We start from the raw sequence: 16,893 nt of genomic DNA, 5'->3' as shown, positions 1-16,893 counted from the left end.
GTTGTAATAAAGTGAGTTTTATTTGCAAAAGATAAACAAGAATAACTAACAAAAACTACAAAATGGTACTAATATGCTAAACAATCAAATAAACGATAAGTTAAATCCTGTGCAAAGGATGGAAAGATGCAAGTGGTTGAATTGGATGTAGTAAAGGCAAAGTATATATGTTCTTCTTGATTGATTGATGAGTTCGATGATAGCGACATCTTCCACTGGGGCTCAGGGCCACTGTTTTAGCAGCCTTGGACATGAAGGAGCTGAGGAATGCTGATCTCGTTGAAGCACCATGAGGGTTCTTGCAATCTGGAACATGCAGATACACGAAACTGAAGAGAAGGTTTGATCGTCAGAGCTAAACCTTGTCGCTGTAGTTATATCCCTGGTATAGGGATACCAAACTAGGCATTGCAATAGTCTCTTGTAGTCTCTGGAGACTTGTTACTTGGTCAATCTTCTCTTGTTTGGAGGCTAAGAACGTTGGGTGATCTGTTATCCTCTCTCTCATGGAGTGAGACATAGCACGTTGGTTGGTTTGTATTCTGTTACATCTCCTAGCACTCAGGCAAGAGATTCAGAATGTTCATTATTATTCTGTTATAGCTCCCAAACTCGAACAGCCAGGAACTCAGAACGGAGAAGTGTTATAGACGTGTATCCAGTTAACGACCCTCTAGATGGGTACTCAGTACGTTGATTATTATTCTGTTGTTGCTCCAAAACTCAAACAGCTGGGAACTCAGAACAAAGGTGCAATCATCAAGTTAATGCTGCTTTAAGAGGTCTTGAAGATAATTATGGTCTTTATCTCAACTCTGGAAAACCTTAGGATGGGGTGTGTGAGAGGTTGCTAAGAAACCACTCGTGGACCAATGAAAAGTCTTTTCCGACTTGTTGTAAGGTCTTTCCTACCTTGTGAGGGGTGTCTGGCAGTTGTCCGAGACATTTGTTTGTGTTGTTCCTGCCACGATCCAATCAAAATGGAGCTTTTCTTTGCCTTGAATGTTAGAGAGGAGCTCTGCCATAATCTGGCTCATGGAATGTCATCTGGTCCGATGGTTCACCATACTCTGTTGCTTATACTTACCATGCAGACTTTCTATGTGCTTTCGTTTGATAAATGACTTTTAGGTGCTATGTGAAGAAATGTTATTTTCATATAAATATTTCTACCCCATTACCTCTAGAGATGCTAATTTTCAACGGGAATGATTTGAGGTCTTATTTTGTTCTTTTAAGTAACATAAATGCAGAATTGATGATTATCTCTGACAAATTCAGATTCTAAGCTTTCCAATGATCCCTCGTATGCCTGACTTATGTATACAGTGACTTTTACGTTTTAAGCGTAATATTATTTCATCATGTAGTGCCCCCCTTTGGACCCGTGGCAGGTCCATAGAGTTTATGGGGATAATATATGCAATAGCTAATGTAAAATAAACTTGTTCAGTGTAAATGTCTATGTATACTAATACATTTTTTACATTTCAAGTTGTAGGAATTAACATTGGTCATATATTATAAAAGAACAGTACCTAACCATAAACAATATATATTTAAATGAAACATGAACCTAGATTAATGCTGTAAAAAAATTGTCATTGTTGGTTCATTATACCGAATGTATTAATCAATTTTTATGAATTGAACCTTATTGTAAAGTGTTGCGATTTTTTCTTTTCTTTCTGAATTTCCCCTGAGAAACCTAACTGCCCTATTTACTAGCACACTTTGATGTTGACACCCCTCCCCCTCATGCACATATGAAGAGCTCAGTTTCTGCTTCAGTAGGTATCAGAGACAAACGAGAGCAACTCAATGATGGAGGAGCCCCACACAGGTAATGAAAGACTGCTTGCAGAATTTTATAATAGTTATTATAGTAATTAGAATTATGAGTCCCTCAATTGTTCTGAGTGGCAAAGCTGGATCTCAACATCATTGAGCAACTGTAGGGAAGAATTTAAAAGTGCAGAACATGCAAAGAAACTGAAAAACTTACAGTACTGGGAGGCTTTTTCTCAAGAACAGTGGACAACATCACTGCCCAGGACAAACCAAGGACACACCTAGCTACAGCAAAAATGTCTACAAACAGAAAATATATGACATTCCGATATTATTTTGTCTTGTTTCAAAATATTATTCATATTAAAAAGGGATCATATCACAAGGAATAAAATTTTCCTTGATATTTTGACATATACAAAGTCATTGTACTATAAACATACTGTAAGTTTCAGAGCTTAAAACTTCCTCCATTCACACACAAAATACAGGGCGGTGTCAATGCAAATAGAGAAATTAGCTCCCGCAAAATGATTTATTAAGCCTGAAAGTCATTACGGAATTGAAAATTGCAAGAGGTATTTACTACGATTGAAAGACAGGTATTCATTTTATTCAGGCTGCACACCATGGCTGCTTTCATTGTGGCAAGGTGTAGACTTAGAGTACGGAGATTACGAAGACGTAGAGAAAGTTTCAGCTATCCTGAAATGTCATTTTGGATCTTTTGGAAGAGGTCAGTGTTGATTTAGAGCCCCTCACACAAAGGAATCACTCAATACCTGCAATGCCAAAACTCCTTGCAACTCTTCATTTTTTAGCTTCTGGGTCATTCCAGTGTACTGTAGCCATAGGTGCTGGAATATCACAAAGCACATTTTCATGTGTTTTATCCCAAGTCCTAAATGCTCACACTAGGTCCAGTTGTCTTGTACCATGCCTAAGCACGATTGTCCCCACTCTCCCGCTGGCCTGCACTCAAATTGCACTTAACGTTCTGGGCCTGAGCACGCTTACGTCAATACGATGCAACTTTTTGTTTTGAAGAAAACTGGAAGAAATGGAATCCATCATTGTAACGTTACTTACTCTGTGGCTTATTTTGAGTCATTTGGGGTGCAGTGACACACGACCCTCTCACATTGGCAGCATCATACCACTGGAATTTATGCTTTCCGTCCGACGAGCTGCCAGTTACGGAGTGCAATCCGTACATTCAAATACTGAACAGTTTTTTCAGCTTGTCACGTTATTGCTCAATGGTTCTTTGGTATCCACAATCATGAAGATAGTCACGAATTTTAACAAATATCTTATGTGTTCTTGTGTGTTGTATCCAGTTGCCCAAATTTCCAGAAAACACTGCACCTGCACCATAGACCAACGTGATCCCTTTGCCCAGTCGCATCATTGATGTCATGTTTCAAGTTCCAAGCACGGTCACAGTTAGCGATCACACTAGATGCATACCTTGCCTGAGCCAACTGAACCATGCCTGAGCCAACCTCTTGAAGCAGGCCAATGCACGGTTCAGAAGGAGCAATCACACTAGTCAAACAAACTGAGATGTGAGGGTCATACGTGCTCAGGCACGGAACAGGTTCCTAGTGTGAGTACACCCTAAGAAAAATGATCTTTTGATCAAACTTCACAGTCACATTGCACTTATATGGCACAAAACAAATGCATGTCCTTCAAGGGAAAACAAATACAGCAATATTCAAGTTATAATATTCAAACTAATTTCATATTGAGCCATGGCAAAAAAGAAATAAACAAAAAATAAGCTATGTCCATTTAGCTTTCTTTGACTTTGCTTTTTAACCGTTTTCCTTCTCAGGTTCCGTCCTCTTCCCTGGGTGTCTGCCCCAAATCCCCTTAATCTTGGTCACTCTGCTGAAAGATTTGATGTGTGGTTGTGGTTGGATTAATGATTTCTAGATCCCCCTTCTCAAATCACCCAATTTGGTTGTCAGAATAGATTCGCCATTGGCCATTTTTTGGCATTATGAGCACCTAATCCCTCACAGCAAGGTCTCTACCTCCTGTGCAATGGAGGACAATCCACCTTCAAGTGCTGTAGACTGGCGTTGTTGCTCTTTTAACAACTCTTTATCAATGTCCGTGTCATGAACTGCTGAGCTGGGTAAATTTGTATTTTTGAGGAGGTCGGGACTTCGGATGGAGATGCTTTTAAAAAAACTGAATTATAAAAGAAGAACAATTTTAAAATCGAAATGCTGGCACTGAAACACATTACAAGTTAAAGTAATTTTCTTCTAAATTATAAATATGTTTTGCATGTTTGAAGTCACTTACCTTGTTCTACCACCAGGGTATCGTACACCGGAATCCCGATCAGCTGCTCATCACAAAAAGTGAGCTGCGCCTGTTGCCAAATGCCGGTTACTCTTCTACTGACCCTCCACCTGCTTTTGTTTTATTATACTGTACGCAAATTTTTATTTAGTTCTTCTTCTTATGTCTTGCCTCCTTCTTTTAACTTCTGCAATTGTTCTTTTCATTTTACCCACTGTGTTGTCTTTGTTCGTTGTCTCTCCGATGTGTTCATTCGCCTCTTTGTCTAAGGTCTCTAACTCTGCGGTTTACGGTCACTATTTGTTGCCTCCAAACCTGCCATGGCATTTGCTACAATTACCACATGCTAAATCCCCCTTAAAATATGGGTGTGTCAAAATTATTCGCATGTGTGTCTATTTGTGCAATTATTGTAAGTAAATCACCCGCAATGCGTCCCCAATTTAAAAGTTGGCATAAGCAAATTAGCACGTTATTTGAGATCTTAGTAAATTTAGCCATTATTCTCCCATTGCGGGGCCAAGATGTAGGTCAATCTCTATACAGCATGTACAGTGAGGTTATAGCCACAACCAAAAAAAGAGAGATGTTGATGGGTTTGGGTAAGTCTAGGGTCATATGACAGGGGTCATGCGTGCAAAAGGTCAAATGAATAGTCAATGAATTCCAAAGGCGGTCTAAGATTCATGCATTCCTTCTTTTCGCTGCACACATTTCTCTTGTCCATCCTTTCACATCGTATGGAGTCTTCCTCTCCTACTTTCACATGTTAAAGGATGCATTAACGACGAACTGCGTCTGACCCTCAGAAGAGTGGATACCAACCTGAGGGACAAGCACAAACATATCGCTGGGGTTGCAGTATATCAAACACAGCTGAAACCCTGAATTTCCATTTAAATGCACCAAAGTGACTTTCATTGCATTGATCTTAAAGGACATTGATTTGTTGACAAATAGGAAGATGTCCTTTTTTCTCAGCTAGCCTCCCTTCTTGCATATGTATGGGATGCAACATTTAACATGTTTTTATATCCATCTCCTTGCGTTCACAGTGTGTGCACAGCATATGGTAAAATGCATTACATGAAAATGTAACATCACAATGATTCAATGGACCGTAACTTCTTTTAGATGTTCAGAAATGGTCCCAAACATGTCTTTACTTGAATTCTAGCCAGTAAAAAGCAACTTGACACCAAAATCTGCCAGATTAGGTTGTTTATGGTACATCTACATCACATTAGACTGTATATATTGAAGCATGGCTTTCATCATATCAGCTTTAAGGAAGTTGTCATGTACATATGTGAATATTTCATATGGTCTATGCTCAGGGTTTGATGCCTGTATTCTATGTGATCACCTATGCATTCATACTTAAAGTGATGTCAAAAGTGATGCACACAGACACGCCTGAGCCTGAACCTTCATTTACCCCACAAAAAGCAATTAAATGCTGCAGTGTGGGAACATCATCCCACTCAATTATACAGAGTGGTTATCTGAGTTACCGTAGTCTTTTTTTTTTATTATTCAGTAAAAAACTCACAAAAAATATTATAAATAAAATAAAAAACCCTCCTCCCCAGTACCACCTTGTCTAGATCTGCTTCAAGGGGATTGTATGTATGTTTTATTGTGCAGCAGCATGTCTCACATGCTCATCACTGTATGTCTGTGTATGTTCCAGCTGTAGCAAGTCTTCACACTTTCTCTGCAGCAGTAGCGCAGCTTATCTAGTCAGCCAAGACCAATATCAGATCAACTGTCATATCCATATTAACAACCTAAACTTATTCCGAAAGGTGTCATGAATGAACTGTATAAAAAGATTATATAAATCTGTCTTACAGAGAGTGATCTCATTGCTGGACTATTTTCATCTAGGTTCCTACCCTCGTCTTTCCCTGAGCTTCAAGCTTAAGAGAAACATTGGCTACTTCATTCTGCAGACCTACATGCCTTCCATCCTGATCACTATCCTGTCCTGGGTATCATTTTGGATCAACTATGATGCCTCTGCTGCCAGGGTTGCTTTAGGTAGGTTCTGACCAAATGAAAGCTATCTTTATATAAATATTCACTTCTTGCACATCAGTTAAGACAGCATTTATTTTGGTTTAAATGGAAGGAAAGCATCCGGGTCATATTTCACCACAAATGTAAAAATAAAAATATTCATAAGAAAATGGAACCTATTTTAGGACCATTACAATATGTGATATTATTTTTAATACATTTAAGCTCAAATTCTCATAACTCTGATATGTACAGATCAATGTTATTTATTTACAGTTGTAGTCTTCTAATGAAAATAACATTTAAAATAATTCAGTATTTCGTCATATTCATTCATTTTAGTCAATTTTACTAAATAAAAATGACATATTTTAGTTGAAAATAAAAGAGCAAAATGAAAAAATGTGGTAAGCCTTGACAGACACAACTAATTTAATATAGGTTGCATAAACTTTTATTAATTTAAACATTTAGCAAATACATCTAATACATCAGTTAGGACAGAATTTCTTTAGATTCATATGGAATGAAATCCGGGTCAATTTTTACCCAAATCAAAAGATACAATAAGATACAAAAAAGTAAAACATGTATAAATATGTATTCATTTAAGCACACATCAACACAATATAACATGTGACACATGTGAACTAAAGCAACACAATTGTCACAACTTGATTCCATTGAGTTCAATCCATTTAAATTTGTAAAATGGAAGTTTACTTAATCCATTTGAGTTGGGACTACATGAATACTTTTTGTGGTGTTAATATAGCATTGATTAAACTGGGCAGGGGATTTCCATTTCCCAGCATGCTTTGCATGGGACTCGATTGGGAGAATATATGAATATAAAGGGGTGGACTTGTTAGTGTTCAATGTTTTGTTAATGTTGAGATTTAGAAGCGTTTCTGTTATGTTGGAGTTTTGGGGGTTACCTTTATGGTGAACGATGAGAACAAGTAGATGTCGCACATGAAATTGATTGCTGGCTTCATTGAGTAAATGCTATGCTACTCTGTAGTGCTTCCAACCAGCATGTGTTTAGCATGCTAACATCCACTTTCCCTAGTTAGAACATAAATAAATAAAATAGATTTATTTGAGTAACATTGACATGTTTGGTTTGGTTGGGTTTACTCAATTTATCAAGGTTCTTTCTACACAACGTGTATTTGATGAGATTACGTTGTAATTTTAAGTAAAGGAAACTCATTTCAAACACGTGGAACCATTGCCTACAAATGAATTAAGTTCAGCCAAAGAGTTATTTATTGAGTGTGTGTAATCAACATTTCTCTGCTTCTGTCCGCCACAATATATGCATTTCGAAGCTCGTCAAAATGCATTTAGGGATACTGTAGCCTTTGCATCTGGCGCTCGCCTGTGATTAAAACAAAGCAAGTTTTTTCTCCTTCCTTCGATTTTTCCCTTTTTGTGTAAGCCTCCAGTTTTTCCCAGGCATCATTGACTATGTAAGACTAATAGTAGGCAGTGTCATGCTGCGTTCTCAATGTGAATAACAGAGCACTCTTTCTGATTGCTGTCTGGCCTGGCTGCATTCATCAACACAAGAGCAAACTGCAGTAGCATTTTAACAGAATACACAGAGAGAGGGATTTGTGACAATAACAAAGTGACAAAGTGAATATTAAAACTGAGCAGATGTATGTTCATTAGGCATTTGTTTGTAAAACAAATATAGAATTGTGTACGCATGTCTATTGCCACACTGGGGTGTACCAACTGCCTATCGCTCTGATATATCCAAAATCTTGAGCCAGGAGTAGGAGGAAGGAATACAGTATGTTGAGCTGTTGGTCAAGTTTAATTGTGTCTATATTGGTCTAATGGTCTAACTAATGGTGTTAAAGGAATAGTTCACCCAAAAATGTAAAATTCTGTCATTATTTACTTACCATTACATATTTTTAAAGATGTTCCATCAACTGTTTTCAATACAAAAGCCATTGATAGAGACCAGTGTTGGGCAAGTTACTCAAACAGAAACCTACTCAAATGACTGATGTCTCCTTAAACTCTAATCTAATTCATTTACTGATTGCTTCATAAAGTTGCTTCCTCACATTACTAACTATGTTACTTTTAACTTACTTCCAAACACATTTCATGCTGAGTGACTCCAGTCAGGCTTCCTAAGCAACCAATTGGCCCGGTTGCTAGGGTGGGTAGAGTTACATTGGGTTAACCTCCTCGTGGTCGCTATAATGTTGTTCCCGGTGGGGCGCATGGTGAGTTGTGCGTGGATTCCGCTGAGAATACCATGAGCCTCCACATGGGCTAGGTCTCCGTGGTAACGCGCTCAACAAGCCACGTCACTCAACAAAGATGTGCGGATTGACGGTCTCAGACACGGAGGCAACTGAGATTCATCCTCTGCCACCCGGATTGAGATGAGTCACTACGCCACCACGAGGACTTAGAGCATATTGGGAATTGAGCATTCCAAATTGTGGAGAAACAGGGAGAAAATCACATTCACATTACAAAAAACATTTTGTTTGATGTCTGCAACTAAAGCCGTTATTCACTCTCAAATCATATAATTGATAAACCCCTGTAAACAGAGCTCAAATCAAATATGGTGACACCATTAACAGTGAATCCCTCTTGTCTGTAGGAATCACAACTGTACTCACTATGACCACCATCAATACACACTTGCGGGAAACTCTTCCAAAGATCCCATACGTCAAAGCCATCGACATGTACCTGATGGGCTGTTTTGTCTTCGTTTTCCTGGCTCTTCTGGAGTATGCGCTGGTCAACTACATCTTCTTCGGCAGGGGTCCCCAGCGGCAGAAGAAAGCAGCAGAGAAAGTCACCACAGCAAACAATGAGAAAATGAGAATGGACCCCAACAAAGTATGTTTGAAATCCAACTTCTTATGAGATTTTAAATAGCTGACAATTTTCAATATGTTTTAGGTGAGCTAAACTATTTAAAAGTTACATTTATAAAGTAACTTTTAGTAACTTGGGAAATTGGGTGTTTCTATTGGCACTTTTGACCCTGTGGACTTTTTAGAAAATAAACACAATTTACACAATCTAGGCCATGTCCACACTAGTACGTTTTAATTTGATAACGCTGTTTTGGCCTTCGTCCACACTAAGACTGCGTTTTTGACAGCAAAACTAACCTTTTCTAAAACGCTCTCCCAAGTTGATAAATTTGAAAACGGCATATTTGCGTTGTAGTGTGGACAGGGAAAATGGAGATATCTGAAAACGATGACTTATTTGTTTTCATGGGACGCAATCATGTGATGCATTCAACCCTAAACAATCAAGATGGCGGCCCACATTATTGTGCCTGATATTTACTTTGAGAGTATTGTTAAAGATACATTTGTACAACCATATGCATTCCTTCATAGGCGACACAAAGTTTACTCAGAATTGCACAAGGCCAGTTGCATTTCAGAATGGCAAATTTTGCATGCGCATTAAGGGGATTTAAGCATTTTCATACATTTTAGTGTGGATGAGCAACTTTTGGAAAATGTTTGAAAATGGCCATAGTGTGGACGAAGAGAGTTTAGAAAACGAAAAAGCCATATTCAAATGTATCCAGATTAATGTGGAGGTAGCCTTACTTTGTCTACTGACAAGGTCAAAAAGTTCAAAGTTGCACTTTTGTTTATGCTTTACTGAATTAACATAGTGTTACTTAAATTATGATTATGTTAACATGAACAGAATGGCCTAGAAACAAAAATCTTTTTTCCTCTGGAGACCATGGTTATAATTTCTGCCCAACTTGATTTTCCAACATTTTTAATGCGAACAAAGAAAAATAAATGTGATTTTCGAACTCCTAACAACCAAATTTGGCTCAGAAAATCTACAGACCATTTTTTTATTGACCAAACCATTCTTCTATGACGCACCAATGAGCAGGACAAAAAGGTCATGATGCTATATCGTGATTCATGTCAACGCTTTGGCGTATTGAAGCAAAACTTGATATATGTTTGGACACAGCACCATCTATTGGTCTAGAAATATAATGCCTTTTTCGTGTATCCATTCTGAATCGTTTGGCCTGAAATCAAGAGCTTGGGTTTGCTTTGTCTTCTTGAGGCCTACCGAGTCGAATGACTGAATCCACCTACAGCGTTCATTGGATCTTTCCCAAATTTGGCTCAGATAATCTTTATACCATGCTGACAAAAAATTACATATTGAAAAGAAACTTTGTATTTGTCATTGCCACGATGCTCTGACAATACCATATCATTTTGGTAGGTGCCGCAATTGGTCAAAATTTGGAAACTGTTTTATATACGTTTTACTTATGATTTTTAAACCACCTTGATTATACCATCTCTGATGATCATTTTACACAATCAACTATTATTGCCATTGTTGTGGTTGATGTGTTTTGCCTGTAATTTCTTCTGCTTATAGTTATATAGTCTTGCTGATTTATGTAAAAATGTATATAAATCATCAATGTCACTCTTTGTTTAGATTATCATTCAATTAGATTTTTTTTGATGGAGTTTCATATTTAAAGATTAAAAGTCTTGGCTTGGATCAAGGGTAAAACATTGAAATCTATACAGAAAAGGCATTTGAAAAGTAGCAACGTTTGGAAAAAAGTTTTAATGTGATGACCTAATAACTAAAATAAAAATGGTAGTTTTCATAAACATCAATCCCTGAACTTAAAAGTGCCCATAGTTGAAGAAACACCCAGTTATACAAATTAAATGATACATTTATATTGTTTTTGTTGTATAAAAGTGTTGAATTGACAATCACTCAGTAAATATATAAATGTTTTTTCAGTGGTTGTTTTGTCTAGTCTGTTTTCATATCTTCACTGCAATTTCAATGTCTGACTTGATTGTATGGTAACTAAAATGAGAGAGCCCTATGAAATCCATACATTTAGAGGATGTATTTATTTGAGAATGGAAGCAGTGATTTTCCTTCTACATAGTCAAACATTTCTGACTGCAATGTGTGTGGGTGGATGTATTTCTGTGTTTGGAGGTTGATTTGGCTGTTGGAGACATAAGGTGTGGGTTTTGTTTGGGGGTGGAAGTACATCATAAAGTGCAAAGCGCTCTGAATTTAATATTTGCTGTCAATCAGACTTTTGCTTGTTTATTCAACGGAGAGCAGAATACAATTTGTTAAGTTATTATATATATAGTGGTTCTGTGCTTTCAAGCATTAAACAAATGTATACTTAGATTTTTAAATATACTGTATATATTGTTTCTAAAAATTCACCAAAACTGAAACACATGTTTTGGCTCATCAGTTTGTTTTGTTGTTGTACATTTTAAAGTATTAAATCCACTGTTAAATCCCCTGCTTGAACCCTGAGAACAGGGCTTTTCCTGCATTGAAAATGTTTCGGTGGCCGAAGCAAATTACATGATATTCAAATTCATCTTGCTTTTGCCATTTTATAAGCGTTAAATATGCTTCTCATCCGGAACGTGGATGAGTGCGGGGTGCTTAAAGATTGGTTGTGCATGAGTGTTGTGCGATCCACCAAGAATCGCACTCTAGACGTGCTCTGCTCTATCCTACTGTATCTATGGAGCATGCAGGTGCAGGTCCGTGTGCGACCAGGCTTCCCTTTATAGGGCAGTGGTTGCGGTTAAGGCTCTGGGTTACTGACCAGAAGGTCAGGGGTTCAAGCCCCAACACCACCAAGGCACCACTGTTGGGCCCTTGAACCTATCTGCTCCAGGGGCACCGTATCATGGCTGACCCTGCACTCTGACCCCAGCTTAGCTGGGATATGTGAAAAATATATAATTTCACCATGTATATGCAGAAATTTATGTATATTGTGTGACAATTGATCAATTTATTATTATTTATTATATGAGAGCTCCGGTAACAAGATAGCGCAGAGCGGATCACATGACTGTTTCATTAAACTGGGCTTCTCTCAATATCGCGGTGCAGACGACAATATGTATGCGACCCAGTTGAACTCTTTATGAGAATTTTCTATTTTAAAGCACTATGGAGCAATTCAACCATTTCAAACGGTTACAGCACTGACATACTGAACAGCTCTGACAAGAGAAAGGGAAAACACCTGCTTTTCACCAGCATTCATTTCAATACTTTTTACATTTATGCATTTGGCAGATGCTTTTATCCAAAGTGACTTACAGTGCACTTATTACAGGGACAATCCCCCCAGAGCAACCTGGAGTTAAGTGCCTCGCTCAAGGACACAATGGTGGTGGCTGTGGGGATCGAACCAGCAACCTTATGATTACCAGTTATGTGCTTTAGCACTATGCCACCACCATTAAATGTGTTACTATTATTAATGGAATATTATTGTTCACAAATAAACAGTTTATTTTTTAAGAAAGACTAACTACCTAACTAACCACTTTAATGATGAGCCATCCATGGTAAACAAAAGGGCATGTACAATGTAGAATAAAAACCTGTTCTGATGATGTTTGATATTTGGAAACAAACTGGCCTGGTTTGGCGTCAGATATTCCTATAATCGAAATGATACCCAAATCATTAAGCGTCTGGTAAAAGGAAAACAATATCTGTTTGGAGCAGGAAACAAACATCTCCTCTATAGATGCACAGGGTGGCTGAACATTTTTCGATTAGTAAAGGGGGCTTGACTGAGAGAGCAATAACAAACCTTAAAGAACTGGGCAAGATTTTGGTCTTTGAATTTGTTATTTGAGGGTTTTGCTGATGTTCAGATGTCGTTGGAGAACTTATTGAAGGAAGACCCTCTACTTTAGTATGGATTGATGGATGTGGTTTTCTTGGAGGCATGATCCACAAAATGCCAGCATTGCCTCTTAATCAAACCCAATATGGAAAACCTGCCTTCAAAAGTAAAGGCAGTAAATGTCACCACCTCTTTTGAAAAGTGACTGCTTTGACAGTGCTGATTTTTGTATGTTTTCAGTGGTTGATGGGAAATGTAGTTGAGAGAGACGATACTCTATATGCCAGAATGAAACAGAGGGATATTGACGTGCATGACTCCATGTGGGAACCGATCTTTGTGGACGATGCAGCATTAGGACTAGGTGATTCAAAAAATAAGGTACTGGAAAAAAGTTCATAGAGTTATGGCATACAATGCGTCAAATGAATTTGAGACCCAGCTTTTTTTTACGAAACCTTGTTTACTCTTCTTAAAGGAATAGGTTCATCCAAAAATGACTCACTCTCATGTAGTTTTAAACCTGTTTGACTGACTTTCTTCTACAACATATGTGTTGCACTTCAAAAGACGTATTTTTCCTCACAAAACTATTGTATTCTGTAATATTAGAAAACCTGGATATGTGCAAAGGCAAAATGCAGTTGTTATTCATTTCGTCAAAATGTAGTCATGAAATCAGGTATCCTAGACTATGATCAGACATATTTGTATCAATCTATGCTCAGATTCAGAGAAGAAGAAAAAAAAGAGTATGGCAGTATCCACGAATTTACACTAAAATCAAGCAAAGTCATTTTTCTTAGTTTAAGCGTTAGCATAGCTACTGTGTTTTGTCTTTGTAAGGCAACATAGTACACATAGTGTATGAACAATTTATAGTGCATTGTATGTCATTTGGGAGCTTGACAGCCCCAGTCCCCATCCACTTTCATTATATGGAAAAGAGCAGCCAAGATACTCTTCAAAATATCTACTTTTTTGTTCCATGGAAGAAAGAAAGTCATATGGTTTTGGAATAACATTAGAGTGAGTAAATGGTGACCAAATATTCATTTTTGGCTGAATATTTCCTTTAAGAGCACAACCTTTATTTATTTTCTTCTCTCCATTACCATGGTCACCTCTCTTTCCCTCAAAACCACTATCAAAAAATACAGTAAATGTTTACAAAGTTACTATTGCAGCTGCTTTTTATTCAAATGACTGAATACTGTTTCAAGTGTCCAATGGTGGAACTGAATGGAGAACATTTGAAAAAAATAAAAATAAAGAAATAATAATTCAACACATTGCTTAATGATTCAACATGATGCTATATTATTTGGATTACAATATAAAAACTATAGTTGAAAATGTCTTCCATAGAGCTGTGTACCACCATTCCATACCTCACTTTACATCTCCATCTCTACCAACTAATTTCCATTAGACTGTGTAACTGGCACTTTGTTGGTTTGTCTCATCTGTGTCAAATATTGCATTGTAAATGCCAAACAGACAAAATCTGTGAAAAGCAACAGGTAAGTGCATGTTTATGTTATGTCAATCTGCTGAAAGATTCTGTTAGTGTTTTAACAAACCAAAAAGCAGCCAAGGTGACCTTTAGAAATCAATCTGTTATTGTCTAATAAAGCAATGTACAAAAAAGAAAAGAAAGTTATACATATTTAAAGGTGAAGTGTGTAATGTGTACTCTTATGTAATGTTCGGTTCTAGCACTCTAGCACTTGATTACGTTAGCATAGACAGTGAAACATAAAGCGTAAATCCTTTACATATGAACAACTTTAGAGATGTACAAATGTTCATGAATCCTTATTGAGTCCATGAATACTTCATTAATATTGTATTATTATATTTTATTTACAATATAAAGCATATGTAAATATTTTATGTTTCTAAAGCTGTAAATACGTAAATATTTACACGTTTTAGATGCTGTCAAAGCGTCCATATTGTATGTTTTAGCATCTTTCCAGACATACAAATATGCTTGTTTAATTGTTAAGTATGAATGGCTATGTATAATTATTTATATGCGATTAGTGGGACTAAACGGGACTGCTTCAAGGTTTGGCTGGTTAGCATGGATCAGTTATCCCCTGCAGGTAGATGCCATAATTGCATTATTCTCCATTGACGGCCAATCAAAATAACACTTTTTGCAAGCAACATGCTGTATACATTGCAATGCTTCTTCCTATTCCGCAATGGAAATCAATGGCATAGAACCATTTGGAGGAAAGTTTTGAAATTTGGCACACTGATAGAGGACAATCTGAACAAATTTGGAGTCTCTATCTCAAATCCTCTAGCACCACCAACCGTTCAAAGTTTCCCTCATGTATGTGCTTACTTTAAACCAAATATTTGTTTGACGTCACAGCTCATGATAATCGTGGCTCCAGAGTGATTTGTTGCATGACATGTATGGCTCAGGTTCAAATAGTTCTGCATTCAGAAATGAGAACCAATGAGAAACATGGCAGATTCTGTCTATTTCTAGGAGACGAATAACTGCCATTAAGATCAATGGGAATGCTAACGGTTAGCTTTCTCCATATATTACAGACCTTCTTGGCTCAAACAAAGAGATTGCAATTCCGCTTTGTGCCACTAGTGGCACCGTAATTACACCCTTCACCTTTAACTTCATGTATCCATTGTAACTAGATTCCATATTTCTCTTAACACACTATTTTGCAATGTAGCACATGTTCTCAACCGCCCATCTAACGTCAGTTAGCATCAGCTAATGTCAGAATAAGAAAATGGATACTGTACATGTTACTAATATTAACCTGTTCATCTGCATTTACCTCCTAGATGGACCCCCATGAAAATATTCTTCTGAGTCCTCTGGAGATCAAGAACGACATGGGCGCGTCAGAGTTAACCCTGGGTTTGGGCGACCCCCGAGCAACCATGCTAGCTTATGACAGCACCACGCTGCAGTATCGCAAAGCCGGCCTGGCCAGACACAACTTTGGACGCAATGTGCTGGAACGTCATGTTGTTCAGAAGAAGAGCCGACTACGACGGCGTGCTTCACAGCTCAAAATTACCATCCCCGATTTAGCTGATGTGAATTCAATCGACAAGTGGTCGAGAATGATCTTCCCCACCGTATTTTCTTTCTTTAACGTCATCTATTGGCTTTACTACGTCAACTAACTGGTGCCATCCGGGGAACACCACTTCTTTTTATGTCAGTATATTCTTCCGTTTCCTGCCGATTGGTTTTGCAATACAAGCGGGACTTATGTTGCCAGATGTATACCAGGACTAATTATTTTTGACCTTAGATTCACCTTAATTGCTGGCTGACACTGATAGTCTAAAGAGGTTCAAGACAAATGGTGCCTCTTTCAAAAATCTAATTTTTATGTTAAGTAGTGAGTTTGAGTGTGTTGTTCAATGTTTGGTTAGATTTGTAATGCAACAAGATGCAAAACATCTTCTTTGTTGCCAAATGATAAAAACAATTATTGCAGAAAACATTCTTTTTACTGACAGAAACGCCAATGTCTTCATACAAAGATAAATTTCAACTAAAACGTAACTCTCGGTTCCTTCCCAGAAAAAAACGGCACTTGACATTTCCTTGGCAGTGGTTTCCAAAGTGTGGGGCATGTCCCTACTTCTGTTCTTCTGTTCTATTCTCGTTCACTTTTATACTCACACAAAATACACACAAAAGTTTTTTTTTCTCCGCCTTTTCTCTTTATGCCTTGATTATACTTTCGCCTAGCACCGCAGCGCATCCTGCACGTGCAGCTCTAGACGGACCAAGGCGTTTGTGCCTTGCGTTCAATACGCTACGCATATGTAAACAAAGACGTTATCACATGTGTGTCATATTCAGTGGGTAAAGAAGTGATTTAACAATTACATTTCGGTCGGTTCCTCTCACAACGCTATTGTATGGCTTGAGAAGAAATAATAATAATAGCGCATGATTGATATGGATGGCTTTTATGATGCGTTTGGATCTTGACAGTCACAATCACAATCCTTTCATCCATAAATCTTGTTTCATGGATGAAAAA

The 16,893-nt window shown here is 37.7% G+C and overlaps 1 protein-coding gene across 3 annotated transcripts in view; it reads left to right on the top strand.

The window, feature by feature from the left end:
* Nucleotides 1-16,018, top strand: part of LOC127628153 (gamma-aminobutyric acid receptor subunit beta-2) — a 172,493-nt gene extending 156,475 nt beyond the window's left edge. The window contains exons 7-10 of one of the 3 annotated variants that reach the window (XM_052104871.1): nt 6,001-6,153; nt 8,774-9,018; nt 13,082-13,222; nt 15,671-16,018. In XM_052104871.1, the coding sequence (XP_051960831.1) occupies nt 6,001-6,153; nt 8,774-9,018; nt 13,082-13,222; nt 15,671-16,018 (887 nt within the window). Of the gene's footprint in view, nt 1-6,000; nt 6,154-8,773; nt 9,019-11,726; nt 11,733-13,081; nt 13,223-15,670 lie in introns of all 3 variants that reach the window. The other 2 variants (XM_052104873.1, XM_052104872.1) reach the window with 2 other exon arrangements.
* The last annotated feature ends 875 nt before the right edge of the window (nt 16,019-16,893 follow it).

The sequence above is a fragment of the Xyrauchen texanus genome, chromosome 34 (assembly GCF_025860055.1).
Source record: "Xyrauchen texanus isolate HMW12.3.18 chromosome 34, RBS_HiC_50CHRs, whole genome shotgun sequence".
NCBI classification, from domain to species: Eukaryota; Metazoa; Chordata; class Actinopteri; order Cypriniformes; family Catostomidae; genus Xyrauchen; species Xyrauchen texanus.
Note: the sequence above shows the minus strand (reverse complement) of the source record. Positions and strands in the feature narration are given on the sequence as shown.